The 16591-nt window shown below is 37.2% G+C and overlaps 1 protein-coding gene and 1 long non-coding RNA gene across 3 annotated transcripts; one reads left to right on the forward strand and one right to left on the reverse strand.

Moving 5' to 3' along the window:
- The first annotated feature begins 591 nt into the window (after positions 1-591).
- On the forward strand, positions 592-5765 carry LOC131781720 (uncharacterized). 2 transcript variants are annotated; one of them, XR_010717647.1, is made up of 4 exons: positions 592-803; positions 1546-1649; positions 3061-3245; positions 3607-5765. It is a non-coding gene; the product is annotated as an uncharacterized lncRNA (long non-coding RNA). The 2 variants fall into 2 exon arrangements; XR_009339985.2 differs by having other exon boundaries at positions 3061-5765.
- Positions 5766-10143: 4378 nt separating this feature from the next.
- Positions 10144-15337, reverse strand: LOC131781710 (leukocyte tyrosine kinase receptor-like). Its single transcript, XM_059098425.2, has 5 exons — positions 15123-15337; positions 13439-13701; positions 12657-12771; positions 11688-12206; positions 10144-10939 (listed from the first exon to the last, which is right to left on the reverse strand). The coding sequence occupies exons 1-5, from the start codon at positions 15211-15213 to the stop codon at positions 10590-10592; spliced, it is 1338 nt and encodes a 445-aa protein (XP_058954408.2). The 5' UTR covers positions 15214-15337; the 3' UTR covers positions 10144-10589.
- Between the last annotated feature and the right edge of the window lie 1254 nt (positions 15338-16591).

Genomic DNA, 16591 nt, shown 5'->3' on the forward strand with positions numbered 1-16591 from the left:
GTACTCTTCTAGAAACGCGGGATGTACTTAACAATATAGCGGCACTTTCAAAGAGGACTGCCGAAACTAGAAATTTAAGAAAACTTTCTGAGAGAAAAACAGTAATACTTATCACCATTCATGCGTAGTTTCTAGATACTTCAGGGTCATCGATAACACTTCTTGTTCTTGAACTTCCAGCCGTACGACAACAAGAAAAGTTCGCCGTAGAAACTGCTTAAACTTAGAGAGAACCGTCGATCGCGCAGCGCTGATAGTCCTGAAAAGAGCTAATGTCCATGAAAGTGATGGGCACCAGTTCCAATGTCTCGCTGAGCGGAATGGAGAGGAAAATTGTTATCACTTAAAATTAAGTTCCCTTTCCCAGACAATCATACTACGCTATCAGCATTAATATATTTACTTCTCAACTAATTTATTTATTAATCCTAGCTTTATTAAGGTGGTTTTAAATTATGGATTCTTCTATGAGTAACGTTTAAAACCCTTTTGGTTTGATTTTGATGGTTAAAGCTTCTAAATACGTTGAGTTTACTGATTGTAAATTAAAAATACAATCCTATCCTAGTCAGCGGTATATCAAACAGCTTACGACCTTCGTCGTTGTTCTAAATGTTTTGAGCAAATTTTAGAAGATAGGGAATGTTTCGTCTTCGGATGAACTGTATGAGGTCAGCATCAGTTGAAATTATATTCTATTGAGCGTGGCTTATAATTTCAATGTGGGAAAATGAGCGAAAATTGAAAGAAACGACGCTAAACTACTTTGCATAAGACATCCTGGTCGATTTAAGAATTTACACGTGAGTACGGAGAGTCAGTAAAACATTACGCCAGAATCGCATGGCCTTCTCTTATATCTTCTCTTGAAGTTGCCAGGTGCGATTGCTTGCCCCACCGCTATTCCCTAACGGTTCAACCTCCTCTATTTAGCGTAGAAACTTAAAAAGAAAAGTAATATTCAACTCTTGTTTGAACCTGTAATTTTTCAAATTACTTCTTCGCTTTTGGCTAATTTTGTGTCATGATTGTTCTCTGGCTTGAAATGCACGACGTCTTTTTGAGATTTTTTTTCTGTTATTTACTCCGGTAGCCTGTGTTGTAATCGCACATCATGTGGGTGTCTTTAAGGAAACTTGAGATAATACCTGGATTTCACTTTTACATCATAGAAATCAATTCCAAACATCAATCAAGTTTTCTCTTCAGTTTGAGAGTTAAGTTGATGTTTTTACTGGTTTTATTAAATAGGTTGAATTTACTGGAAGGTGGAGCCGTTGCAACATGTTAACATGAAGTGCAACAATAAAATTTATTGATATATAAAAAGTTTTCATTTGACTATCTACTGGCAAGTAGACCATTTTCCACAACTTTTATACACTATTACAAAATAATTATTCAGGAAAATGGAAAACTTGTGACATATACACCATGTTTGAAATGCCATGTCCATAATAAGCTATTAACAGGATTGAGGAGGACGTATGTGGGAATAGACTCTCTTGCCTGTATCATTAATATGCTTATCACTCCTGTTGGCAGATTTGATGAGTTTGGGCTGTCAGGGCAAAGGAACTGAGGATTTTAGAAGGAAGTGACTTTTTCAAACCTGGAAGCTACCATTGTGAAAGCCATACTAGTGCCTGGTAACTCATTCTTATTTTGATAAACTAGTTTTAGGAAGGATACAATAGTTTATAACATGGACTTGGTGCATAGGCTGTGAACAAAACTTTAATTTGACTATACTTTTATAGCCAATACCAGTCCCTTCACATATTAAATTATTAGCAGGATCAGAGGAAAAAAATAATATGCCATACATCTGCAAGATTTCATGTAATTATTTAACTGATACTAGGAGATCTAATAATATTCAAAAGAAAATAAAATTTGGTCAAAAATTAGAAATCAGCATGGGCTGGATAAACAAGATTCTTGGAAAAAGAAATGTGTGCTAATGCAAAACTAGGCAAACTTTTTTATAACACCTGCATGTTCCTGTGCAGCACGTAGTAAAGTCTTTTGAAGTAGTTATAATCTCAGTTTCATAATATGTTAAAAACACATGCACATGTAGATTTCCTAAAGACCAGTAGTTTACGCGTGCAATTCCCACCCTTTAAAACTCACATATCTTGAGACCAGTTCCTTATTTTAATGCTTAGTTTGGGTATGACCATTGATAAGAAACACCATGCATTAATGAAAGCTTTATCTAGTGCATTAAATGCAATCTAAATAATCATATTTCATGTTAGATTGTGGTAACTTACACAGCAAAATTATATAATCACACAATTCCAAACAAAGGAATCAGGTTATATTGGCTCACCTGCTTTAACTTTTGAAGGCTTAAGGTACAGAGAAGTAGATATGGTGAACAATTATAATTAATACAAAGTTGAAAGTTTGAATGCCAAAAGATGTACATTACAATCATCAGGCCTTATTGCATCCTTGCCAAAATAGGGTCAATTACCATCATAACTTCTCCTAAATGTTCATGCTCACAAGAAATCATTAATTTTTGTCACTAGGTGGTACCGTACTTACAGTAGTTCTACAGACATAAATGCTTTTCTCTATCTTCAGTTTGATCATCCTGTTACATGTGAAAACATCGAATGTTACGCACATATTCAAATAATTACCTAAATCAAAAGTTATAATTTTTATAATAACCTGCTTTTTTGTGCTCCAGAAAAACTAAATGGTATTTAACAGAAAGGAAGAGAGTTCTTGAAACATTCTATGTTAAATGAAACTCTCTTATGAATGTTAATTGTGATGGCAATAAAAACATCAGTGAAGCTATAATAACAATTACCTTTCCATGTAAACAAACCATCATGAAGCATGATATGAATAGATTAAATCTCACCCTGTTTGAATGTAGAATCCAAAACCTAATTAACTTACTGGTGAATAGGAGAAAGCTCAATGTGTTTTTCCTGCTTCTGTCATTCTAAATATCACAAATCAGTCATGCCACCACTAGCTTCAGTATGATTTTTTTGATGATGTGTACTTTTTCTTTTGGACATCTATTTTTAGTATCTATCTTTTACTGGCTGACATCTGAGAAGAATTCAAGTCCACACTGGCAATTTGACACATTGCAGGCAAACACTACAACTGATGAATCTTATAACTCTCATGAGTGACTAGGACAGAATTTCTCCTCACGATATCAATACAATATCAACCAGATAAGTGATGAGAATAAAAAAAAACTAATAGTAAGTAAGGGGATAATTAGTTGATCCAACACTAAATTTTCTGAACTAACAAGAATTGTATGGTTGACAGAAAGGAGGATTACAAATTTGATCAAGGAGTTAAAGAGTTAAATTTTATTTGATCGAATACATTAAAGGCAATAGAGGAAATAAGCTAGCACAATTCAAGTTTCCCTTCAGTTAAGGATATTCTTTGATGTTTTTTCTACCTTATGGCAAAGTTTACAGTTTCCCTCATTTCACTGTCTCCAGTTCATTTGTTTGTTTGCTTTCCTGACAATCTTGACAACTGTTGCCTACAAATGCAAGGAGTATATAAAACGTGTACTGAGAGTGACTAGAATCTAATTTCTCTTTTCAGATCACCCCTGAATCAAATATTGAGGTCATGAGAATAGAGAAAAGTGAGGCGGGAGTGGCCCAGTGGTCAGAGCGCTGGACTCTGGGTCGGACGGCCTGGGTTCGAGTCCTGGATGAGGCACTACGTTGTGGCCTTAAGCAAGTCGCTTCACTCACCTTGCTTCGTCTTCTCGGATAAGACGTTAAGCTGGAGGTCCCGTTTCCTGCAGGGTTTGGGGTAGGAGACGTTAATTCCCCACGCACGAGATTACTGTGTGATGGATGTCCTCCCCTGGGTTGGGTTGGGTGGATTTGTAACTTGTAAGGCGCAACTGAATATATTCATATAGATATTTGCACCGAATAAGTATTTATTTATATTACATTAGAAAATGAAGTAATCAACAGAATTAAGAACCTCTTGATTGTTAAACAAATTCTCCTTGCAAGCGCATTAGGAAATGCATAGAGAACATTATGGAATATATGCATACTGATGTTAGGGTGTAAAGGGTTAAAGGCATCATGTAATTAGTATGTGTAGAGTATTGTTTGAATATATGATTGCAGTCAGTGCAAGTGCTTATAAGTAAACATCATTCTATGGTCTTCTGATCTTCCACCTTAGAGGGTACCATGTGTAAAAAAATATATTAATTTATAAAGGCACCTCTACATTGGTAGGTACACACATTACTTGCATGTATGAGTGATTAGCATGTCAAGCATTAAGGTATGATTCTAAATTTGCTTTTTATTACTTGCAAACTGCTCATTTCTATTAGCTTTGAAAACTTAATATGTATCCTGGCTTTCAAAGAAAAGCATTTCCCATGAAAATTGAAACATTTAAGACATAAGCTACCAGCAACAGGTTTTTCCATTATAAGTGTTTCTTAACATCAGATTCTAATCACATTTTTTGTTACATTTGAAAGCATAAGAATAATTTAATCATTAAAATATCATGAAACCCCCCATTTTAAACCTTTTAAGTCCCACTAGTGACCTACACAGAATTTCTCCTCACATCATCAGTATGATATCAGGTAGACAAGTAATGAGAGTAAAGAAAAATATCAATTAGGGGATTATCAGTTGATCCAATTCCAAATTCTCCAATTTAGAATCACATAAATTGCATGGCTGACATTAGTGAGAAATACTCCAGAAATCTTGGGAATTAAGGGTTACGACACACATGGTAGTCATGTACCAGAAAAACAGCAAATAAACATAACATTATACTCCAGTATAGTGTTCTTATGTACAATGAAGTTTCAAACTCATTAAAATTAAGTTGACTTCGTGATTCAGATTATAGATAAAGAAATGTGTAATATCTCTTTACAGTTAGGATGAAGGGAATGCCATGTAAGAATTTTAAAATAGTAAAACTGCCAAAACTTAACGATGGAATCGAAAAAAGCTACTGAAATATGGCATATCCATTCAATGAGGTTTTAATCATTAGTGTTCTTATGTAGAATGAAGTTTCAAACTCATTAAAATTAAGTTAACTTCATGATTCAGATTATAGATAAAGAAATGTGTAATATCTCTTTACAGTTAGGATGAAGGGAATGCCATTTAAGAATTTTAAAATAGTAAAACTGCCAAAACTTAACGATGGAATCGAAAAAAGCTACTGAAATATGGCATATCCATTCAATGAGGTTTTAATCATTAGTGTTTTTATGTAGAATGAAGTTTCAAACTCATTAGAATTAAGTTAACTTCATGATTCAGATTATAGATAAAGAAATGTGTAATATCTCTTTACAGTTAGGATGAAGGGAATGCCATTTAAGAATTTTAAAATAGTAAAACTGCCAAAACTTAACGATGGAATCGAAAAAAGCTACTGAAATATGGCATATCTATTCATTGAGGTTTTAATCATTAGTTGCCACACAGATATAAAGACTATATAAGAAAGAGGCTTTGTGAAAAAAACCAGGGCAATAAAATCAAAGATTCAGGAGAGGCATATGACATTAATTGGTTAACTGATTGTCTCGCCTGAAATCAATGTGGAAAGAGAACTCTGCAACACTTCTTTTTTATCTTGAATTAAAACATGAAATTTAATTATTTGCGGGCAGGTTAAGGAGGAAATTATAGGAATGCATACATGTTACATGAAAAGGAACCCCTCGAAATAAAATAAAGCAGAAGCGTGTTGCCTATGCTTCTGAATTGACAGCTATAATATGTATTTTTCAAGTAATTATCTACATATGCAAACTGGGTGCAATATACGGTCATAAAAGCAATTTTATTATAACCTTCCTCCTTGAAGATTGCCTTGTGTATCAAATATATCAAGTTCAGTAAGTTTCCTGGAAAAACTGGATCAAGGATCAAGGATTACCGGACCAAGGATCAGGATTATGGATCAAGGATCTGTTCAAAATGAATGAAATAAATTAATAGGCATGAGTGATGGCTCATCTACGGGACTCAGTCAAGATCTCTCTCTGTTGACAGACGGGCGTTGTTTTTTAGCCCTTCCCCTGTCCGCCGACTTTCACGCCACTCTCGCGAGCGCTTGATCTCAAGTTAGATAAGAAACTGTCTATTCTTGATTCCAGTGTAGTTTCCAGGGATTTTCAATGCATAGACAACGCAAACTTCTGAAATTTTATTCTTTCGCTAGAGAGATGAAAATAGAGGGTTTTTTTTGTCATTCACACAAACCTTTCTTCTGCACTGAGACATTTGTAGACACGGCCAAAGGACAACAAAATCGCTATTATTTTCCAATTCTTTGCATTTTCACCCAAATATATATGTCATCTGTTCGCGAAAAAGTAGTTGAAAAATCACGTTTTTTAAAGCACTTCCGCTTTTGCGCATCATGCTTAACCATTGGTGCGGTTCCCCTGTTGAGGCTATCGAGAAACAGAGAATCGGCAAACGTCAAGGTCCTTTATTTTGTCGGAAGTGATCAAAAGTGTGGGACTAAATTTTCTGCCTGCCGTGCCCACTGATGACAAAAAAAAAAAGAAAAAACAGTTCTTCCTCGTTAGTCGTCAGGTACTTTATTTAAAAAAAGAAATCACGTAAGACGAAGAACAGATTTAATTCTCCAGTGTGTCCTTGAGATTTTCGACTTGCTGCTTCTGTGTATACTCCAAGGGACTCACAACAACATTTCAGTGGGGCGATGCAGTTTTATCACTTTCCGAATCATGTCTCTTGTCAAATCCTGTCGGAAAAACGACTGAAATGTCTTCTTCTAAGCAAGTGATTCTTCAGATGCATTCCATCTCTTTTCCTTTAAGGACATGACATCAGTAAAAATTTGAAGATATGAAATTAAAGGAGCTGAAGATTTGCTGTTCACTCCGGCAGTCGCTAAAAATGGCTTCATGTTCCGAAATTGCACCGAAAGTCAGATACGTAATCACATACCGATACTCGGGATAATTTAGAAATTTAATGTGAATATATTATGTGCTCAAGTGAACCCGCTCTGTATCTGTCGGTCTTCAATAACTGTCCTACGAGTTGGTAGACGAAAATTGGCACTTCTACAAAGTGTTATAGCTTTTTCAGTCTTAAGTATATCTATATTTATTATATCTATTAAATTTGTGCCGATTGTGCTTATTTTCGCTTGAGCATACGGGAGATCTTGACTGAGTCACGTAGATGAGCCATCACTCATGCCTATTAATTTATTTGATCTATTTGATTCATTTTGAACTGATCCTTGATCCTTATCCGGTTTTTCCAGGAAACCAGTTCAGTACCTCCAGAGTCACATGCCGGGCTTTTGGGTCTTCAGAATCATAAAATAATCAACGAGTTATGGCAGGCCAATTTAACGAATGCGACTCGAGCTACAAATACAAATTTACCGTTCTTAATTACTGAAATTCCGAGGGTGTGACTCAATTAATTCAGAAGAGGATATCAAAGCAGGTTACAGAAATGGTTCACGAATTGTAAACTATTAATGTGTCGACAAAACTTTCCTAAATTATGGTGCCGATACGAATTCATCGTTCATAATCGTTTAAGAAATTTCGAGACTGTACCTGAATGAATTCAACAGAAAATATGCAGGAAGTTTTCAGAAACGGACTCTCGAAAACTGCTCTTGAAAACTGCTCCCTTCAGAGATTGATTCTTCAGTTTCCAGCATTACGAAAAAATAATCGTATCACAAGCAGTTCATCATAACCCGAGCGGTAAGTACGCCTCAAGATGTTGAGCGAAGAGAAAATGGCTCCATATTTTGTGACAAACAATTCCTGAAGTTCGAACAAATCGAGTAGAAAGAAAACATAGCGCTGAAAAGTACGACAACCAATCAATGAAATTCACTCATTCCGCTGTAGCATCATCTCCATTTTACCCGTGAGTTTCTTTAAACCACACGTTTGACGGGTCCATTGCAGAATGTAGATCGTTCACAGGGGAAGCGTTAATGAAAACCTCACAGCTTGGGACAAATTTGACATGTGAGTCTTTTGTGTTCTAGTTTTAAGTTCTACTGTCCAATAAAAACACATTAGATGACCGACGTGTGATGTGTTATCACGTTTACATGGCATGTAGGAGCAACCAGGTATCTAACTGGCTGGGTGATTGAACAGTTAAAATATTGAAAGTTCTGAATCAAACGTAAACCTATGAACCAAATTTATCCTTTTTTGGAAACCAAATTTAAAATCACCATCGAGTAAAAGCAATTACTATATGCAATAACTTGATTTCAAGTGCAATGAAAAATGCATTAGTTTTTTAGCCATTCAGGCTCGCCTAATTATTAGTATCAATAATTAATTCAAATCCGTTGAATCACATTCATTCAAACTTTGATGGTTGCAGTGCCTCAAGAAACAAAGCTGAAAAAAGAAGCTGTTTTGCTCTTTATTTCAATGTGTTCTCATGTTTAAGTCCCGAAACATGCAAGGACGAAGATAAGTGCATATTTTCGTGCAAAATGGAATAAAATGAGTTTAATATGTTAAATGTCCTACAAACATTTTTGCAACACGCGGGAAAAAATGTGGATCTACAAACAGCATAATGTTCCCTAAGTGAGATGTTCAGTTTCAATAAACAAACAATCACGTCCCTTCTTCTGTAACAACCACAAATCTTGGATTAAATTTTAAATGAAGACTTTTCGTAGTGGGTGTAGGGTTTGAAAATTGGAGACTGTTACTTGGATCAAATCCTCAGATATTTCCCAGTTTTATCTGGAGCATATTCGGTCGCTTAGTTCGAGAGGGGCGCTTGTTTGACATTATGGCCTACTATGGAGTCGCTACCTAATCAGGGGTGGGCGCATTTTCGTGGGTGGGCACTTATTTGAGGAAATATAGTAACTGTAAATGGTTAATCGGCTGAGCCTCAATGGGGTATGACCTAATCATAGTGCTCAGTCGAAAATAGTCAATTTTGGGTTTCCTTCAACGTGGGTGTCTTTGTGACCTCAAAAAAACTCCATACTTCGTTATTTTCCGTGGATTGCAATTTGAGGAGATTAACTCTTCGTATCTTTATTGAAGTTTTCTTACAATATAAAGGATATAGTGTCTACCCGAAGATATACCAATCCTTGTTATTGTCGAGAATGTCGCCACTGTTGTATCTTTTAATTCTTCCAACCCTTTTTTCAGCAGGGTGGTTTGGGAGACGAGGTATAATATTAGCAAAGCACGTTTTCGTCGAAAAATATACAGCTCCCTCTTCCCTCTCCCCAACTTGGATCCGTCATCTTGGCTTCATATTTGCTTCGGCTGTGCCGTTTGTTTCCTTGTTTGTTTGCTTATTTATTTATTTATTTTTTATCTTTTAACTGCTTTACATCTACCTTTTCTCGTTAAATCATCGCGTTATTAGCGCGAAAATCATATTTAAAGAAGCTGAAGAAATTCGATTTTGTTTCTTTGATCGATAATTGCTTTTACAGTGAAGAAAAGCACACACAATATACTGGAGAACCCTTTTTTATTGATAATTTTGCACTAAGTTTCCAGTTTCAACTACGATGTAGCAACAGCTTGGAATTGAAGTTTATAAGAGAGTTTATAAGAGAGTTTTTCTTTCGAATGTTGATAGCTCATTGTACGCGCCCGTGGTCTTGCAAGTAAATTTGTGGAGAAAACAGTTGCGAATCCAATGGAAAGGTTTCAAAGACGTTGTGGACTCACCAGGCACAGCCGTGTGAGTTCGTAACAAATTTTGACCACTGTTATGACGAATATCGTTTCGATAAGAGTGCAGACCACGCTAATCCACGGCCGTTTTGTTTTTACCACTATGTCGACGTCAAATAAAACATTTGTTTCAGTGCTTGACAATAGCGTGACAAGTTGACAAGCAGCGCTACCGTACTCGCATCGACAACGGCAAACTGGCCAATCAGATGGCGACATTATTGCCAATTGTGTTAAAAAAAAAAAAAAAAACCTGTTCGGCTAACGGCGGCAATCTTTCTATTTGTGACAACTGCTTCCGTGAACGATTGAGGGAAAGTTGAAAAAGAAATCCTCAACCCTTGTTTCAATTTCTGCGATCACAGCGGCTTACACAGAAATGATCTTGGACGATACTTGCTTGTCACCTGCTCTTTCAGTAAAAATCTGCCAGAGCTGGTCGAATATGTTTAGGAAAAAAAACAAACTAGAAAATATTAGCAAAATAGTCTCAACAACGTACCGTTTTTACCATTTTCAAAGATCAGGCAATATCATTTCCATAATGTGGCAAAGCATGGAGACATTTCACAGAAAGAAAGTAATAATCTTAAAATATTTAAAAGAAAAAGGAATATATCTGCCTGTTGGTAGAGACGATGATTCCTTAAAAGGGCAAGCATTGATTGACAATGTGCACTTCTTCTTCTCCCATCTCATCACGTCGGAAATGACCAAAATTAATGTTGGCTAATAGTGGCTGCTATTCGTCAGTTACAATACCAAGCAATCACGGCTAAATTCTACTTTCGTTATCGCTGTTTTTGAAATTATGCGATGCGGTATGTCAGTTTATCAGAAATGTGATGGTCACTTGACCATGACCAGCCGTTTTGTAACAACAATCATTTTGCTGATTGTGTCCAACATTAAAGGATCCACCGCCACCCCCACAAGAATTCCCTTTGCCTTTTCCACTGCCTCCCCCAGAGTATCCGCCTCCTCCTCCTGCCCCTCCTGCTCTGAATCCGTGAGTTCCACCTCCTCCTCCAAACCCACCAACGATATCGTTATGCAAGGATCTTCCACCTACCCCTCCCTGAAGGAATCCCTTACCACCTTCTCCACCTTTTCCCTCGGTTCCGCCAAAATTTACACTACTTCTTCCACTGGAGTAAAACCCACCACCACCACCACCTGAAAAAATTTCAATAATAAACAAAAACGGAACTGTGTTAAACTGAAATGTTACGCTTCTCGATTATTGGCATTTTTATTGCGAAAAAACAAAACGCTCACATGCACTCATATCAGTGTGGTCAATCCTTTACGTGATGCCTTCGTATTGGGACGCGACCCGTTTGGTGGATACAGCTGCTTCGAGAAAGGTTGTCGGCCAAAAAGTGTAAAAGTGTACGCGACTACTCCGAGAGGTAATGTGGGTAGTTGTCAGGTCACGTTTCTTTTACCTCAGAATTACATGGAAATCTGAGAAAACTTCACGGTAAGCACAAGGTATCAATCAATTGATTTGGCCCATTAAAATCTACTAATTACCAGATACCAGATTAACTTTCAAGATTGTCGCGGCGTGCACTTTTGTCCTTTTTTTGCGACAACCTTTCTCAGACTTCTACAGATTTCTTCATAGCAAGTACGACGTAGGGATTTATATTCAAGAGTTAGAAAACTCGGAAAAACGAACGAGTGATTATATGAACGAGTTAGTTTTCCAAAGTTTTGCCACTCATAAACAAAATTCCGTATGTTACCTCAATATTGCGCAATTATGGCAGATGATTTACAATTTTGTGTCATTTCGAAGTATTTATTAATAGTCTTTAAAGATGTCGTGCAAGGCTTGATAAAACGAAACGTGAATAGTGTTCTCTATAGCTAAATGAGGAGCGGAGTTGGAAGGGATCATCGCAATATTCCGCCTTACCTGCCCATTGATCATCGGCAGTCTGTGCGCCATGTCCATTACTACCCCCCGGCCATGATTTGTATCCAGGATTTCCTGTTGTGTTTGTGCTGGCGTCGCATCCTCCATGTCTTGCTATAACACTTTGACCGCCTCCTCCGCCTCCAGCTATTATCAAAGGTGTTCTGCTTCCTCTCACTACAAAGGTGCCTCCACCACCTGCAGAGGACTTATTCCACTCGTTTATTCCTCCTTCTTGACCAACAAGTATCTGAATGACTTCACCCTTGTTTAAACGGAATGTTCCAATCATTTTCGCTCCTCTTCCGCGGTACTGAGAGCTGTTAGGTGTTGAATCATACCCTCCTGCTGCTCCTATTGCTTCTATTCTGTATTCGCCACTATAAGGCACAGTCCATTGTTGAATACCGCTGGATAATGTCGCTTGTCCGTCATGATCCTGACCTGTGTAATGACTGCCTTGTGTTGGTGGACCATATCTACCTGAGGCATTGTTATTTGTAAAAACGGCATTGAATGCTGTGGGGATAAAAAAAAACCCTTTAATCTCTTTTCCTATCTCTTGGCGTGTTATCGCATGACAAGACACAAGGACCCACAAGAAAGAAATGAAAACCACAAAAGAGATGAGAGGAACTCGAATCAACAGATGACACGAGGAAACAAACGGAACACGAGTGGATGAATAAAACGAAAACTACAAGGGATAAAGAGCGAGACGCGAATCATCAGATAAAACGAGGCAACACACAAAACACAAGTGAAGGAAAAAAAAAAAGAGATACAGACAATCGTGAAACGACAGGAGGAAACTTGAGTCCCTAAATGAAACCAAAACCAAAACGGGCACAGAGTGTGATACAGCACACGGAAGCAAGAGACATACGAGATCAAACTAAAATACAGTTACAAAAGAGACGCATAAATGCAATACTAAACATGATTTTTGGAGCTATCAGTACTCCTCACCTTTTTCACAATGCTTCCCCGTGTAACCAGCCCGACACATACACTTGTATTCCTTGTCTGTAAATCCAACTAGGCAAGTTGCATTGTTGTAGCACTTGTTGAAACAACATTTGTTCTGGTAAAAAAATATAGTTAGCCTTATTTGAAGAGAATATACGCACTCCAATTACTAGAAAATCCCTTAAGGTAGTATGAGAACACAGAAAAACTTGTACATGAATCGTCTCAGATTAGACGCAACAGATTTTTCCGGTGTTCCATTATTAATGGTAAAAGAACCGATTGGAGTCCAATTCGGTCTGTAATCATACGAATGATGAACAAAATAAGACGACCACGCTCGTATTACGCGTATAACAGCAAGTGTGAGTTTCTACACAACAAACCGAAATAATCTGCCTCCTTTTTTAGGCGCAATCTTTCCATGTTCTTTAATTTTTCACTTATATCATTTCCAAAACATTCATATTCGCTAAGCTTCTTTACGCCAACGTTATACCAGGAACTTGCTGCTTTCTTACACCATCGCGGCGAGTTTCATCGCCAGCGCAAATCGCAAGTGATCATTGAATGTTGTGGATTCATGCCGGACATACTTGAAAGTTTTGGTGTTTTCATTTTGGTCGATGGCGGTGTTTCTGGGCTTCTTTTGAAAAGTTTTTTGATGAAATCGCCCAGGCTAACTACAAGTGAGAACTCACAGAGGAGCAAGGAAAATATTTTGAACGATACCTAAGGCTTACAAGTAGACAAAAAACTCAAAACAAATATCATATCCTTACCTCCGTACCCCTGTACATAAAGTCTGCCATCGGTTTCAGATCATTTGGGTGTTGCAATTGGTCTGAGTCACTTATCTGACACAAAACTTTATCCCTTTTACTTGGTCCCATGTTGATCGATGTACATCTGTCTTCCATGATACACCAATTTCTGCAGCGACTATACATATGCATACCGACCGGTAATGAAATGTTTTTGAGGACATGACCCACCAATGCATATCCATACGTTGGTTGCAGGAACACGAGACGCCGACAGCTATCTGTATATTAGACAGGAGTGACGGAATGGTGGAAAAACAAAGCAAAATTGGTTATCTAATCGAAAGTGCTAGCCCCGGTTAGTATTTACATGAAAAAATTGAGGAAGTTACACCACTTTTCGCCGAGTCAACTCGGCTCTCAACGACGGTTGCTTGGCAAGGAGGGCTGGCTTGACTTCACTAGTTTTTTGGTGTAAAAGCCTACAAACGTTTACCCAGCATGGTAATTTAATCCGGGTTAAAAAGCAATCAGAGGTCGCGTAAAGAAGCCATAAAAATCCATTTAAACCATTGAGAGCATCTCTCTCTCTTATTGTTCTTTTCAATTATTGCTCCACCACTTTCTGTATCGAAAATATTTACGCGTATCGAAGATCTTTAAAATTGATAAACAATAACAAGGCGAAAAGTGCGTGGGTTGCCCTTGAACAGGAGCCAGCCACGCGTGTCATTTTCAAAGTCAAAGTCTCTAGATGTTTCCACAAACGTGATCTACCGCAGAGATCATTTTGATGTTTACAAAATTTGTTACATCCTGCTTAACATAACGTCACCGATAATCAATTAACTGTCTTTCTTTGAAACAGCCACGCCGACTTCATCCTCTCTTTGATTCATCATTTTATTAGCGTTTCCCTGCAAGCTCGATCTATTGGGGGCAAAACTAGTTGATAATGACCAAAAAATATTTTTTCCCCACAGAATTTTAGCTTCTAATACGTATATATTTAATTGTTTGATGGTAAAATTGATCTGAATAAGTTCTTCGCAAAAATAAAATTGAGGAAACTTCCCCAGGAAAGTGTTGAACAAATTTATTGCATTTTGTGATGAAACTAGTCTAGAGAGTTTCCATAAGTGTTTACTTCTCCTAAAATCTTGGTTCACTTAATTCGTGGACTTTTTTAGCTATAATTATCAACAAAATAACAAATTTGGTTGCACTCGACTTTCTTCGAATGATCACATTATGTTTTAAATCACAGCCCTATCGATGAGTTGAATTAGGACCGAATTTTCGGTTCAACCTTGCTTTCCGATCCGTCAATTGCGCACTCCCTCAGCTTTCTTTAGAACTTACTACGGTGTATATGTACTAAGTGTATATGTACTGAGTATAAGTGCGCATGTCTTCAGTAAAGGACTGTCCTTAACGTTTAGTAAGATTGTCCAAACAGTTTTCCGGCAAACGTTTTAACTCCTGGATAGAGAAAGGCCCTGTGAAGGTAGAACGCATAGCACAGTCGCCGGGCTGGTGCTCGAGCCCACACCTTCCGCTCTCAGGTCTAGCGCAATGATCATTGAGCCACCAATAGACATCAAACACACGACCACGAAAATTTAAAATGAAGATTGCCTTCAAGAATCAATAAAATTCTTGATCAACTCTCACACGCAAAGGAAAGTTAAAGTTAACTAACCTTGGTTTGCACCCGTCAAGATGTAAAACCAGCCTCCAAATAAAAGAAGTAGAAACAGGAAAGAAAGCACCGGACAGCGATAGAGCTTCATACTCAGAATCTTATAACAAAGGAACTTTTCAGCCTTTTTCCATGCGGTAATTCCTTGTATACGAGAATTTCAATAACGTGAGATAACTCTCGCACTGAGCAAAACGGCCAAATCTTATAGCTCATCATCGTTAATAATTAACCCAATGGAAAGAAGAAAACGAAACGACACAAAAAAGAAAAGAAAAGAAACTAGGAACTACTACAGAGAGCATGTCGTTTCTATTTAAACTGTAACTATCACTAATATGTCATTATTATCAAAATAATGACGATCATGTCTAATATCATTAAATAACCTCCCAGACGAAGACTAAATAATTTGAGCTTTGGGCTTGAATTAATTTTGATAATTGTAAGTCTTCTGTATTCTTGGTGGAATTGAAATTCAAAACAATCCCAAAGTTTTGTAAACTGACAGAATAAAAACAAAGAAAAATGAATGATGTGTTTTGTGTTTTCTTATTCCTTTGTTATGCAGGAGTTCAGACCATCATTTTAGCTTCGGTACTGTATTCGATATTTAAAAGATTACATTTCAATCGCACGTTTTGAATTAAACAAGGGAAACATCACGAAACGTGAATCCTTTTTTTAAATATACTCTTTTGGGGACTTTTCCACATTTTTAACCACCAAAACGAATAAAGCAGGCAAAAATGAATAACAAAAAAATCCTATGAATTTTTAGCGTGCAAAATTAAGTCTGTCTTAAGGCAGGTGTGAATAAGCACTTCAAACAAACTGCTACCATGACGACATATAACGAATAATATATGGGAGCGCGTGGATATCGAATTTCTCTTCGAGCGTTTACCTCGGAAGTGAGATGTCGAGTTGAACACGAGAAGAGAAATTTTATATCTACCAGCAACAATATATTATTTTGTTTATCATATAAACACAATAGCCCTTTACTGACAAGAAAAGTCAATTTTATTAATGAATGAAGGTAAAAGGATCGACAATCCCCGAATAAAGTGCGTACGCGCTACGGTTCAAGATGAAAAAATGCGTTAAAACACTACAAAAACAAACAATGGGCGTAATTTTCAGTACTCAAAATTCTCAGTTAGTGACTCGGTCCTACCGACAGATCGGAACAGAAGAAATATTTCAGGTACACGGCTACAATCAGCCTGTGGCAAATCTTCCCGTTGTCGATTTTCGTTCTCAGCCGATCTTGCCCAATACCAATAATCAAACAGTTTTTATTCTACCAGTATAAATTAAGCTATAGGTGTTTACATGGCCTTCCCTCGTAATTAAAACATTCCGATCAAGCAAGGGTATCAAAGAGGCGTCTTCTTAAATTATTACTTCAGTTTAAAGGGTGAACTCAACCGCTTAACAAAGGTGACCGCTTAATGGAGGAGAAA

Source organism: Pocillopora verrucosa, chromosome 5, assembly GCF_036669915.1.
Source record: "Pocillopora verrucosa isolate sample1 chromosome 5, ASM3666991v2, whole genome shotgun sequence".
In the NCBI taxonomy this organism is placed as follows: Eukaryota; Metazoa; Cnidaria; class Anthozoa; order Scleractinia; family Pocilloporidae; genus Pocillopora; species Pocillopora verrucosa.